Here is a 14,184-nt window from a genome sequence, read left to right as displayed (position 1 = left end):
ATAAGTAATGTAGCACAATTTTACATGAACATTGTTGCTCAACACGTAACGTGTATAGTGAATGTGTATACAGAGTTCAATATATGAAAATGGTAAATCAATTAAATTACTTCGATTGCATTATAATTCGATTGGAAATTTAAATCAAATAATTGCATAAATTCTCAAATGATAAATATGTATATTTCATTTCAACAGATTCTATATATGTACCTATCTATGTATGTAAACATACGTGAAGTATGTAACATCATTATCATCATCATCATAGTCCTGCTTTTGGTTTGACAAGGATGACGACGCGACAGACAAATGGAAACTTGGAAAATTATACAATTTCCAAATAAATGCACAATATTTCGATATAGCAATATTATTTAAGTTAATATGAATATAGGAAAATGCGAATAAATGAGATTGAAACCAAATAACACGATGAGATTAAAACATGTGTAATGTACAAAAACATATATTTATGGAAATGAAATAAATATGAAAATGTTTATACGCACTTTCTGATTGATTTTTAATTACATATGAGGGGTGTAGCAACTTTTAAAAATCGAATCATAACAACTTAAGGCTGCGTTGATACTTTAAGGATGAACATTGTTTATTCATTTGGGGTGGGAAAGATAGGATTTAAGGTTCAAATAATTAACTTACGAAATTGTTTTATTGGGATTAACGCAGGGGTTCTCTCTATAAACCGCGTGTCCCAAGTCACTAAAAATCCTACTATTGGATATTTACATTTACAGACGCATTTAAAAAGGGTTCGAGTAAAGAGAGTAGCGTACTAACGAGAATATGGAGGTAGCGATACCTAAGGCAAGCGGCGATAATCCTTAAGGCCTTTGGTGCATCATCTGAGGCTGAAAGAACACCGCAGCAATCCGATAGCGTCGAATGGGCTAAACGCATACTGGCAACAACAAGGACCAGTAAGGATTCTACGTCTAAACTTGAACGGTCTCTTGTGGGGACCGTACTGACACCAAAAAAAACTCGGGTGCACAACACCCCACTCCCCTCAATCCCATCAAGGAACAATCCAGTTTTAGTGACGTCGCGAATGGCAAAGTCGTGGTTGCGGTCATTGACAGCAGCAATTATGATGGCAAGGTTAAGCTCTCGGGTGGCTTTTTAAGTATTTGAGGGAGCTTCCAGCACCACTTCCTTTCATAAGCGATGGGGGTTGGCATCAAGGCCATGTCAAACTAATGGTTTGTGGCGACCAGAGGTTTTGTGATTTATACGAGGTCGCTGCCAGCCGGTTAGGTAAAGTTTGGCCAGGTGCGAAGCTCGAGGTTGTTGGTAAGGAAGACATTCCTAGCAGACCTAGAGCCCGCACTTGGATTCCAATCGAACCTGCTGCTATCGAGGACATTCTCGAGACGATCAGAGTTTGTTCCTTCCGACAAATAACTGGAAGATAGCCAAGCTAGAGGAAGTGAAGGGTATTTATAGGAGTGTCATTGTGGTACTCAATAAAGAATCCTTGGTGCCTCTAGTCTTGAACGAGGGCTATAAAAAAGATAAGGATAATGGGACTCCAAAAATAACCGAAATTGAACTAGTGGTTGGTGGGCCTGGGACGTCGTCTTCTCTCCTAAAAGATTGTGACGATGCACCCAAGCCCTCTCCAATCGGAATTCCATACTCTACAAAAGTTGTAGACAGTTCATCCTTAATGGAGACTGAGGAGTATGAGTCAATTCATTTTTACAGAGATGGGTTAAGAACAAAAGAAGGAACGACTGAAATTAAGTCTCTCATTCCGCCTTCCCAATCATTGTAGCGTTTTCCAGGTGGAACTTTTGGCGATAATGGAAGTCTTGTCCTGGCTTAAGGAAAACGTGATATCAATTTCTGATATCCGAATTTTCTCAAATAGCCTTCCCGCTATAAAATCACTGGACTCTATCTCTACAACTCAAACAGTCCATAATTGTCCATTATCTCTAATAAAGATGGCACAACAGTTTAATATTCACCTTTGCTAGGTGACGGGCCATAGAGACGTTCCAGGTAACTGTAATGTAGATGCACTCGCCAGGAACGGTACAGTACAGCCCATCCTACCACGTTTGGCACGTACTGGCATACCAATCGCTACTTGTAAACTGTTGTTAATGCAAGACGCTGTAAGGAGGGCAGGCACCAGGTGGACCAACATCACCACGTGTTAAGTCACAAAAAATATCTGGCCAACACTGGATTTAAAACGTTCAAGGTGCTTGCTCTCTCAAATCAAATCGCATGTAAGCTCGATGATAGGTGTCATAACCGGACACTGTCTAATAGAAGAGCAAGTCACAAGTCTATACGTTTTCTCAAGTGACTTTTGCAGAAGCTGTATGGATGAAGAAGAGGAAGAAACAGTCCTTCATCTTCTCTGCACATGCCCTGCTCTGGCTCGAAAACGCAAGAATTACCTAAGAGAATTCTTCTATAACGATCTAAATCATATCAGTATAATCAGCCTCTCACGTTTCGTAAATGATTCAAACTGGTTCCATTGAGCTTAGGAGGAAGCCTCAAGCTCAAGCATGTGGTATCACAACGGGCCATTAAACTGGCCTAAGCGTGTCCGTTTCCATCTTGGACAGCCACTATAACCTAACCTTACCTAAGGGAGTTATAAGTATCAAATCAAATCAAATGGGGTGGCGCAACAGTCCGTTGTGAACCAGGGCCTAGTGACTTACGACTCTCAACCATTCCTGTGTGCGAGTACTGTTGTCAGGAATGGAAGGGACCTACAATTTTAGGCCGAATGCGAATGGCTAGTTTGTGAAAGCACTTCTTCATGACAAGAATTACTCTTGAAGGATTTGCCAATTCCTCGCAAGAGGCAGTACCCGCGAAAATTGAACCCAAGGCCCCTTGCATGACAGTACAACGCACTAACCATCATGCCACGGGTACTACGAGAGAGTTAAAGTATGACGGCTCTATTTTGACTGAATATGAAATAATTTATTATTCAGTTACTGTGGTTTATCGTTTCTAAAGTGAACAAGAGCATTTTGGAGATTCAACAGAATATTATAGAAGTTTAAAATAGTCTTCAATTCTTGCCATCGCTTTTTATAAGCGTATGGCCAATCCACTTCCACTTTCACCTTCATATATAATAGATTCAATGGTTCTAGGTCCTCAGGCCTCGTAATTCCGTTGTTAACCCCTTAAGGGGCATAGGGCCTCTACTACGCTTACACGAAGACATTGCACGTCCTGCAAACATAAAGAAGCATAGATTCGACATTTGTGGGAAACAGTCGTCGCTTTGTTTTTCAGGAATATAGTTATTAATCCAAATTTTCGACATTATACCAAGCGGCGGTTTGCTTGTTTGGTTCCACCTTAGATGGAGACGATACTTCCAAGGTATTGAAAGGTCTCCACTTTTTTAACCGGTTGCGAGAAAATATTTATTTGAGAGGATGGTCAAGTTCCAAGGCTGATCATTTTTTTTTTTGCCGGAAATAATTTTCAGAAACACGACTTCTGCTTCTGTCTCCACACTTGCTCTCATAAGATGGGGATTTATGATCCTACATAAGCAAACATCGTCCGCGTAATCCATGTGTTTTAAATAGGATGTCAAAGTGCATTTGATCCTTCCCCTTCCTGAGAAAGCCGCGCGACTTATGTTCTTTTATTAATGAAAACACTCTTTTAAAAAAGGTAAAGCAACTTGTTTTATTGGTGTACCAGATTCAACTAACTAATTCTAAATAATAATTTTGGCAAGAAACTTATGTGGATCGAATGCATTTGCCAATATCAGCAATTTCATAATTTCTTGGAACTCTAACGAGTACAGACGATTGCCAAATGCATTTTATTATTATTTGGTGTCATCGTATTTCCCACACCTGTGGGAACATCCGTTATGTGTTTCCCTGGGTATGCTGACATCGACATAGGTCGCGCAGTACATCGCTTATCACCAACAAAAACAATATTGACAACAGAACGCAGCAGGGTGTTGATATGATCAATACAAGAGAATCCAGCCCGGAATCGTGCTTATTCGGCATCGAGTGTGGCCTCAAGGCGTTCTCTGATGCGTTCCATTATGATTATTGCTGCTATTTTGGCAACGGCAGGAAGAACGTGAATTTCTCTCCAGTTTTCGCCCTTTGTAAGATCTCCATTTTTTTGGGAGCTTAATGTCATTCTTTTCTTCCGCTCATCGGGGAAGCTTTCGGTGTTCCAGGCCTCTTTTCTGAGTGGATCGCTTGATGATGTTGGCGCTGCTTGAAAAAGGTCTGCTGGAATTCCATCAAGCCCTACCAATTTGTTGTTATTGGATGCTTTAATTGCGGCAACGGTGCGGATTCGGGAATTATCTTATTAGGGCCTCAGAAGGCATCAGATGCACGTTGTTTTTTTAACATTCACTCGGTTTAAAAAGGAGGAAAAGTGTTCTTTACACCTTCGGACTTGTTCATCCAACGAACTTAGTAATGTATCGTCTTCTTTTCTTTTAACAGGTTTTGCTTTGAGCTGTGCACACCGGTCAGCTATTAGGTTATTCTTAAACAGCTGGGCCAAACAATTCTAAATATGTTGCGAACACATCTATATACAAGCGATTGCAACTTTCTTGTAACAGTGTCTAGCTTATTTTTTGAGCTAAGAGAGTTGTTTTTCTATATTTGCGACAGTATTCTACAAGAAGACTTTGCTTCCTTGATACGACTGTTTTCGTCCAGTTCAGTTCCGCCATCCGTAGAGACAATACTCCAAAGATACTGAAAATCGTTTACCATCTCGAGCGGACCTGGGCCTCAACCAACATGCGTCTTCATCCAACTCGGTCCTTAGTTAGCTGTCTCCAGTTTTGCACGCAAAGTTCATTGAGGTCTTCCTCAACCTGCGTGCGCCACCTGAGTCGCAGTCTTCATCTACTGCTCCGTCCCTCGGATTGTATTTAAAAATCTTCCGCGCTGGAGCGTTAAAGTCCATTCGCTCTACATGACCAAGCCATCTTATTCGTTGGACTCTTATTTTTTAAACGTGATTAGTGCTGTTGTACAGCCTATTGCCTTCTAAGTGCAAAGAAGCAGCGAATCAATAAATAAATAAATTAAGTGGCGCAACAGTCCGTCGAGAACCAGGGTCTTGTGACTTACAATTCTCAACCATTCCTGTGTGCGAGTTATTGTAGATATGGAGGGGCACTACAGTTTATATGCCGAATTCAAACACCTAATTTCAGAAAGCACTTTTCATGACAAGAATTACTCTAGAAGAATTTGTCAATTCCTTGCAAGAGGCAGTACCCGTGAATAAAGCTTTAGATCGCACAGGCGGATCGAACCCAAGACCTCTCGCATGACAGTCCAATGCACTAACAATCATGGCACGGGTACTATACAAGCAGCGATTTTCAGAAGTTATTCTGAGTTTCATATCAGCGCTGGTGTCGTTTTCTGAATTTATAGCGGTGCCTAGGTAAAAAAAGTCCTCAACGGTGAAATCTTTTCTGACCTTGACAGAGCATCTTGCATTCTGCACAAGCGGATAAGTTTGACAAGGATGCCAAAACTAGACATTGCTCTGTAGAGCTCTTTCCTATAGATGCTGTCATACGTGGCTTTAAAATCGATAAGAGATGGTGGGTATCGATTAAAAGTTCTTGAGTTTTTCCAAGATCTGTTGTAATGTGAATATTTAGTAAAAAATGGATTTTACTGGTCTGAAGCCACACTAATAAGGACATATCACGTTTTTGACGAATACGTCTTCAGGCGTTTACATAATATGACATAAAGGATCTTATATGCAATGTTCAGGAGACTGATAACACTGCAGTTAGAGCAAATTAAGTGGGCTTCTTTTCATAGATATTGGACAAACTATGCTGAAATTCCACTCAACAGGAAAGCTTTCTTCCGACCATATTTTTAAGATGAGTTGGTGCATGCTCCCTACTAAGTAATCGCCTTCTGCTTTGAATGATTCAGCCATTTCTACCGCACACAAATATTGACTTCAATTGATGAGGAAGTTTCAAGATCAACATAAATAATATTGGTGAAAGCATACAGCCTTGCCTAACCCCTGTTGATTGATAATTGCAATGAATTTACATAGGATAAGTCTACTGACGATGTCAAACTCCTTTTCAAAAACGGTTCGATGATGATTTGCAAAGTGTTGATATGATCCACACTGGAAGATCAATTGCGGGATCCTGCTTTTTTGGCGTCGATTGTGTCTTTGAGGTGGTCTTCTTTACTTAGGGGTAACGTTGAGTATTGGGAAATATTCCTTCCACTTCATAAGCTGATCCTCATTCAAAACTCTAAGCTCTTACCCTCAATGAGCTCTTTGGTAGTTTTTTAGACGGTCCTACCGTTACACTTTCTAGCAGCTTCTTCTTCTGGTGCACTTCTCTCATCCTTTAAATTGCTGTCAATTAAATTCTCTTAAACGCCAAGTCTGCATATCTTGATGCTCTTATCTTTGAATACAAATTTAATTCTGGTTCCTGAGGTATGGGCAACGAAAAAATGTATCCGGAATATCCTGACACATATCTCTCTTAAACCATGAATCTAGTTTGAAAGGTCTTGAAACTTCGAAAAATTCGAAAAATTGGAAAGTTAACAATACTTAACGAATCAGTAACTATACAACTATTTGAATTTAAGGGCCTTAACATTAATACCTCATTCTATCTTACATCATTTAGGGTGAATTTATAAGTTCGTTTTAAATAATAGTGTGGTGGCAACTCTGCTCAAACGTAACGCAGAACACATCATCATAAACTAAATTAAGCACTTTAATAGCAGTTGTAAACTTAAAATAATTGTTCTGTCAGAAGTTAACAGGGATTATAAAACAATTATTACCAAGAAAACACACTAAACACGCAATAAAAACACTCACACTCTTTCTCTATGTATATCTTTCTCTCTTTTTCTATAGGTATTGGAACATACTTACAAGCATTTTGATGGATTCCTGGCTTTCAGAGAGCGCATTCAATACGTAGTTCATGTCACGTTCCTCTTCGTCATCGTCATATTCACAAGTTTTTAGCAGAAGTTCGCTTATCGACACTCTTGATTGACTGCCATCCAATCTTGAACCTCTTCCCGTTCCAACGCTTTCGAAACTCTGATGAAGTGAAATCGATTTTTAGGCCAAAAATAAAGAAGATAGTAAAAAACAAGTTGTGTTCAATTTCCTTCATTATTACGATGAAGCGATACACAAGACATGATGCATACTTGACTGAGCCGGAGGATGGTTTCCTCGTCATCGTCATCATTGTTGTCGATGGCATTTTGACCATAACCATCGTTGTCGCAGTACAGCCCTAAAGGCTTCTTCCATATTCCATCAGCAGCACCACCGCCGCCGCCGCCGTCACTGTCACCATCATCGCTGTTATCCTTATAGAAATCGTGTTGGATGAGAGAGCATTGCCATTCGGTGGTGCCCACCAATAAGTCCTCCTCGTTGGGGATGAAGCAGTTGCAACAACAAATGAATGGCAACACTACGAAGAACACAATGTTGATAAAAAATCGACGGCATCTATGAAAAAATAAGAAGAAAGGATAAGCTTAAGCCCTCGTGAAGTCACAATGCATAATGACCCAGTTTACGGTGTGCCTGTGCATACCGCAAAGGTATGCACCTAACCAACCTGCTTGCGTAGTCGTACTTCCGTAGCGGTTGCACGTAATCATAGCCACATCTATCAAAACGCCGCAGACACAGTGCTCCCACAACGGCTTTAAGGAGTCCTGCCAAAAAATAATAAAACCAACGTCTTTAGAAAATTGTTTTCTTCCTTCTTTTTAACTGTGTATCAAGTATCGGGAGGGGATAGGAGGGTCGAGAAATATGAAGTGATGTCAAGTCGATATAGCGCGGTAGCGATGCAATTTAATGGGCATCGTTGCCATCGCATCGTTCCAAAGGACAACAACGACAACGACATCGATGACAACGAAGAACCAAGACACTTCATGAGCTCTTCCCGTCCTCGTTCACGTTCCTCCCCACTCCCAAATTCCCAGATCAAATCGATGATATTCGAAATTGTATACTCAACCCAGAAACAACATGCAGAGCAGCAAGCTGAAGGCATAATAGTTCATTCGCCACCAAAACCACCGCCATCCTGTCAAGTTCTGGCCATCAAGCACTCCGCCCTCGATAAATCCGGCTTCCTGTTCCTCGTAGTCACCGAGCTTTTGACAAACGTCGTAGTCAACGTGCGACACTAGGTCCTGAATGCAGTGACAGTCGCAATCCCAGATACACAGGCAACGGGCTGTAGGTTGAACTATAAATTTTCGTTTTGAAATTACTTTTTGATCGGGTGACTTTACTTCAACTGAAAGGATAACGGATGATGAAGAAAAAAATACAAAAAGGACGAAAAAAAAACGGAGTGTCGCGTAAAACGAAACAAGGTGCAAGAATGTCAAGTGTTCCTGTGTGTAGTGTATTTAAGGGAGGGGTTGGTGAGGGGCTAGGACAGGGACGAGTGATGACGATGTGTGCCACAGACAATATGGAGTGCAGTGCAGCAGATATGACAGCTTTGAGCGTAATAGAATGCACTTAGATCGAGGAGGACGTCATATGTCACAAACAAAAGACTGTTACAAAAAAGGGTTTAGAGAAGTAGAAAATGGAGAAAAACTAAAATCGCTCAAACAAAAATTTGTATTGTCATGTGAGAAGTTTTTGGTCCTCTTTGTAAATATGATAGCCTGGCTTCAGTTTAGAATTTATACACTGTAGGGAAGGTACAGAAGAGCAGAGAAAGTAACAAACATAATAGAATCTAGAGCAGATCAATATTGTTCACTAAAGTAAGCAGATAGTTCTGGATTCGGTTTGATAAACCAAACTAAGGCAGGATTTAGTAATAAGTTATTTATTCTTGTAATCATTTCCTTAATAACATAACTGAATAGTTATGTCAGTAAAAGTGCCATTAACCTAGAAAAGCCTTGAAAGCATGACATTCATAGTCGCAAAAATGGAGACTTACTATAAAAAGCTTACTTTTTTTTGTGTAATTGACGCACACTCCAGGGGATATTACTCCCCTTATTATGCAGATGCACAGTGTGAGCACTAGGAAAAGGGGGGAGGGTTTGAAAGGAGATGTCGGTGCACATGGGTTTTGAATTCCTGAATATTGCAATGACTAGGAAAGACAGAGTGTGGTAAGGCATTCCACATTCGCGTAGTACGGCTAAAGAACGAATCTCTGTATTTCACAGTACGGCCGAAGTTGGGCTCGAGGGTATACTGATGAGCATTCCTGGAAGCGTGAGTATTACGGTTGAACTTTTTAAGGGGAGGAATGCAAATGGCTATTTCACTAGAGCATAAGCCATTAAAATAACGGAAAAAAGGGTCAAACAAGAGACCTTACGACGATGTTCAAGCGAAGTAAATGAATTAATGGTGATATTATCATCTATCGAGTAAGTTGCAGGACCGCCAGCCCAGAGATAGGAGTTATAATCAAGCTTTGGACGTATGTAAGTCTTGTTGGTAACACAGTGAGATCAGAAGGATAAAATATTTCTTGCTTCACCTAAGGAAACCCAAACACCTTGCAACATTTTTGGTGACATCGTGTATGTGATCAATCACAAGAGGTGGTTGGTGACACACATACCGAGTATATCGAGTTGTTCAGTCTCATTGATGCAAGTGGCATCCATGGATAATGGCAATGGCGGTATATCTCGCTTAAACAATACAAGATAACGTTGCGTTCTCGAAGCATTAAACGCGGTTACTTAATCAACATTGAACAATGCTGTTTAGGTCGGAATTTAATGAGCTTATCATATTTTGTCGTTGCAGTTCCACATCCAAAGAAGAGGGATGTGAGTCTGAAACCGAATATGAAAAGCTAAGAGTACTATCGTCAGCGAAACAATGTATTGGTGTAGAAGTTACAGACAGGAGATCATTAATTAAAATGTGAAAAAGTGTTAGAGATAGAACAGAGCTCTGGGGCACACCTGAATTTATTTTATGGTTTCCAGACTTGAATACATATACAATTCTACGTGTATCGAACAATCCGAAAGGTAATTCTAATTACTATAATCCAATGAAGCAGGAATTCATGAAAATCAAAACCACGCATTTTCAATAATAGAGCCTATTGCGTAACCCTATCAAATATTTTTGAAATATCACTCTTACTTTCTCCAAAACGATGTAAAGATTAGCTCCACTATTCGATGAGATGAATAATGAGATCACCAGTGTACCTAGTGCTTCGAAAGCCGTACTGCCGGTCATTAAGAAGCTTTCGACCTTTGAGACATTTCTTGAGCTGATAATTAATCAGCGTTTCCATGAACATGGCAAGAAGGGACGTAAGTGCAATCGGTCGGTAATTATAGGGTGAGAAAGATTTGCCCTTTTTGGGTATGGGCTTGCCAAATGCGGTTTCCCATCTACTTGGAACGAGATCTGAGGAGTAGGACAGATGAAAAAACTTACGCAGTGATTTTGCCAGCGTTGAAGAACACCTCTCTAGAACAATTAATGTGTGTTTAGATCTCTAAGGACTCTTGCCACAGTACGAGTGCGAAAAAAAATTGGTCCCATAGAATCACTAACGCGCTCAAGTACAGGCGGAGTCATAACACTCACTGGGATCGTAGAATTGGTGGCAAACTGCCTAGCAAAGAGATTAGCTTTCTTTTAAGATCTAACAAAAGGAGTGTCATTGACAACGAGTTTAGGAACCGAGGAAGAGGAATAATTCCTCATGTTTTAATTTTTGTAATTTTTGTTCATGTACAAATTTGAGAAATCGAATATGGGCGTTGTGCAGTTAAAGATCCAGAAGTAATTATTAAGACCGTTCCAGTTGGCTTTCTGGTATTGTCAAACGGTTCCATTAGGAGCTCTTTCTTTAACTGAACAGTTTTGACACGAGAAATTTACTGATATAACACAATTTTCAGATGTGCCTAGAGGAGATAGAACACTAACAGTGTACTTATCAGGGTCAGAGGTAAGAAACAAGTCAAGTGTGTTTTCTGCTCGACCTTCAACGTCCGATATTCGGGTGGGCTCGTTGACCAGCTGAGTTAGGTGGTTCAAATCAACGAAGATTTCTAAACACACTCCATCGGGTGTTGTCTGGCTTTAATGTTGAAGCAATGAAGAATTGTGTACATCGAAATCGCCCGTAACAACGATTTCATTGCGAGGATAGGACAAAACAATTCTTTGGATGGAATCAGACAAAGCATCAAGTTTACGAGAAGTTGATAATCTGTCTAAATTAGGGCTTCAGTCATTGCAAAATAAAAAAAATGTATGAAACCAAAACAGATAAAATTGAAAAGAAAATTTACTGAATTGAAACACAGAATAATTGTCGATACCCTTCTCTGCTAGCGTTATGCCTTAGCAGTGACCCACCCCGTGATGCAAAACAGTAAATTTAATTCAATAATCTGCTGAAGCACAAACTGGCATATGCATTTTTTCCAATTGTAATGAAAACTTAAAACATAAACTAGGATGTGGAAGAAGGGGAAAGTAAGGATGAAAAGTAAGGACTTTATATTCTGGAGAGGCAATAAAAGGTGTTATCGTTATTCCAAGTTTAAAGGGATACAACGTAATGTAAACATGTAATTCAGTAAAAGTGTAAATGATTTAAATTAGGAAGACTAAGCTATTTTTTTAAATTATAAGAATGAAAAAGTACCTAATATGAAACAAGTTAGATGCTTCTACGGATGTTTTTTTTCCTTTTATAAAAGGAATGTTGAGATTAAAATACAAATAAGGGAAAATCTAAAAATTTATGAAAAGACTTTTTTAAATATCAATGAACTACTAAAATATTAGAATAAATAATTACTTTAACTGGTGCTCAGTCTAGCCAGGTCCTACGCCTCATACGTAGTCCTAACAAAAAAAATAGTACCCCTACATTTCTTCACATCATCAGATCCAGATCTAACATCACATTTTGACACTAAATTGGCATTTAAAATATTATATTTTTACTGATTTATTATTTGAAGGCTTAAAAAACAGCTTCACAGTCAACGTAAAGGTTCAATTTTTTGGCTATCTGACGTCACCAAAAAATCAAATTAAAAGTACTTATTCAGTGAAGGGAAATGAGATGATATCTATTTGAGAATGTGTAAAGACTAGTACCGTTGCTTATAATTTGACTTTATGAAGAAATTAGCTTCAAGACTGTCTTGTTCCAAATCTTTAAATTTTTCATGGAACTGCTAATTGTCTGAGAATTATTTGAAAAATTCTTTATCAGTTAAGAAGAAATTATAATAATTTGCACACTGGCCAAGCAGGGTCTTATTAATCAAAAATTCAACAGCTAATTATTGATTTTGCGCTGAACGCTTTTTAAAGCGTAAACAGAAAAACTATATGGCTTCTTCTATATGGCTATTATTAATCAAAAGTTTCGAAGAATTGACCAATAATATGCCTTTAGTCGAATTAATAATTAACAAGTTCTTCCTTTCAAATATTTTTGACGATCAATCAACTTCGAGAGACGATCTTGTACCTAAACTATTTTTCTAGCAACAGATTTTTCCTATCATTCCTCCATTATTGACAACATTCCTAGAATTGAAAATCAAACATTTTCGTTTCCTCTTTTAAAATAACTGCACCTCATACTTTATTCAAGGCAATTTGCAGTAGCAACTGGAAACCTTACACTTTGGTTAAAGTATTTACGGTTCCTTGTAGGCACAATTCGGTTAAAAGAATTAATAACAACACAAATTAAATGAACTTTGTGGGTTATCCCCCTAGTACTAACATGTATGAGGGCTCCATAGCATAGCAAATAAGATTTTTAATAATTAGGGTTTTTCCCATACGATCTATTCGCTTTCATTGAAACTGGGTTGAATGCCACTATCTGAAACATGAAGTTCTTTGTTTTTAGGAATGAACATCACGTGGCTAAAGAAAATTCAGTAGGCGGTGGAGTCTTAATAGCTATTAGAAATAATTTTTTCACAACTTCCATAACATTCCCTTTTAGCTTGACAATTGAAATTATTGGCGTTGCCTTACTTAGAAGCATCATTGAGTTCATATCAATTTAAGGACTTCCACGGATTTCCAGAAAGTTAGCAGTATTCAAAATTATTTTAATCTACTAGTCGATTTAGTTATTTCACCTAACGCTATAAGTACGGCGTAGTTCATTCAAACTCTGCTACACCGAATATAGATAAATACCACCACCCTTGACGTTTTTCTTGACTTTGATTCGCATGGTTGTTCACATTCTTTTGACTTTCGGAAACCTAGTTTCAACAAAGTTAGATCACATATCTACTTGTGGTATGGAGAATACACCAATTTGAAATGACGTTGCAGTTTCGTACTTTAACAATGTAAAAATGTATGGTCATTTGTAAAAAACGTACGAAACACCACGTCATTTTCAGTTCCAACGCTCGTCCACAATGACACTCCCTATGTGAGCTCGATTGTTAAAACTAATTTGCTTGCAGCACAGTTTGCTTACTGGTAGTAAGCGTAATGAGTCCTCCTGTTCGATTTTATGGGACGAATCTTCTTTCATGTTCGTGCAGTTGGAAGAGTACTAAAAGACCTTGACATACACAAATTCGCTGGCCCTGGTAGTATCCCTGCTATTGTTCTGAAGAGGTGTGCTTCAACGCTGGCAAAACCACTACGTAACAATTTCTTTCTTTCCTAATCTACAGGTCTCGAGGGGCACGGAGGTCATGAGTAGAGTGAGTGCTTGGGGCGAGAGTGTAGGTTTTGAAAAAGCGGTCGTTAAGACGTCCATGATGTTGCTGAAAGGCAAATTATTGGACACTATGAATCCTACTGTAAGAGTTGGTGAAGTTTCGCTAAGCTATGTGAAGGAATTTACGTATCTTGGTATCACCTTTGGTGAGAGGTTGAATTTTCTCCCACATTTCGTTCGGGTGAAAAATAAACTGAACGCGGTCGTGCAGATGGTTAGGCGCATTCTCGTTAAGGATTGGGGCCTAAGCAGGAGGGCAGTTCGCCTCATTTATGAGGGGCTATTTGTTGCTTGTGCAACATTTGGTGCGCCAATCTGGTGTGACACTGCCAACCAAGTCTTGGGTAGGAAGAAAATTATTTCCTGTC

General features: G+C 39.1%; 1 protein-coding gene across 5 annotated transcripts in view; it reads right to left on the bottom strand.

The window, feature by feature from the left end:
* The window catches only part of LOC129942471 (uncharacterized), an 86,636-nt gene that overhangs the window by 10,448 nt on the left and 62,004 nt on the right, over nucleotides 1–14,184 (bottom strand). For 2 of the 5 annotated variants that reach the window (XM_056051440.1, XM_056051442.1), the window contains exons 11-14: nucleotides 8,090–8,374; nucleotides 7,679–7,778; nucleotides 7,257–7,566; nucleotides 6,970–7,143 (exon numbers count right to left, since the gene is read on the bottom strand). In XM_056051440.1, the coding sequence (XP_055907415.1) occupies nucleotides 6,970–7,143; nucleotides 7,257–7,566; nucleotides 7,679–7,778; nucleotides 8,090–8,374 (869 nt within the window). Of the gene's footprint in view, nucleotides 1–6,965; nucleotides 7,144–7,256; nucleotides 7,567–7,678; nucleotides 7,779–8,089; nucleotides 8,375–14,184 lie in introns of all 5 variants that reach the window. The other 3 variants (XM_056051443.1, XM_056051444.1, XM_056051441.1) reach the window with 2 other exon arrangements.

The sequence above is a fragment of the Eupeodes corollae genome, chromosome 1 (assembly GCF_945859685.1).
Source record: "Eupeodes corollae chromosome 1, idEupCoro1.1, whole genome shotgun sequence".
Lineage (NCBI taxonomy): Eukaryota > Metazoa > Arthropoda > Insecta > Diptera > Syrphidae > Eupeodes > Eupeodes corollae.
This window is presented reverse-complemented; position numbering and strand designations above follow the sequence as displayed.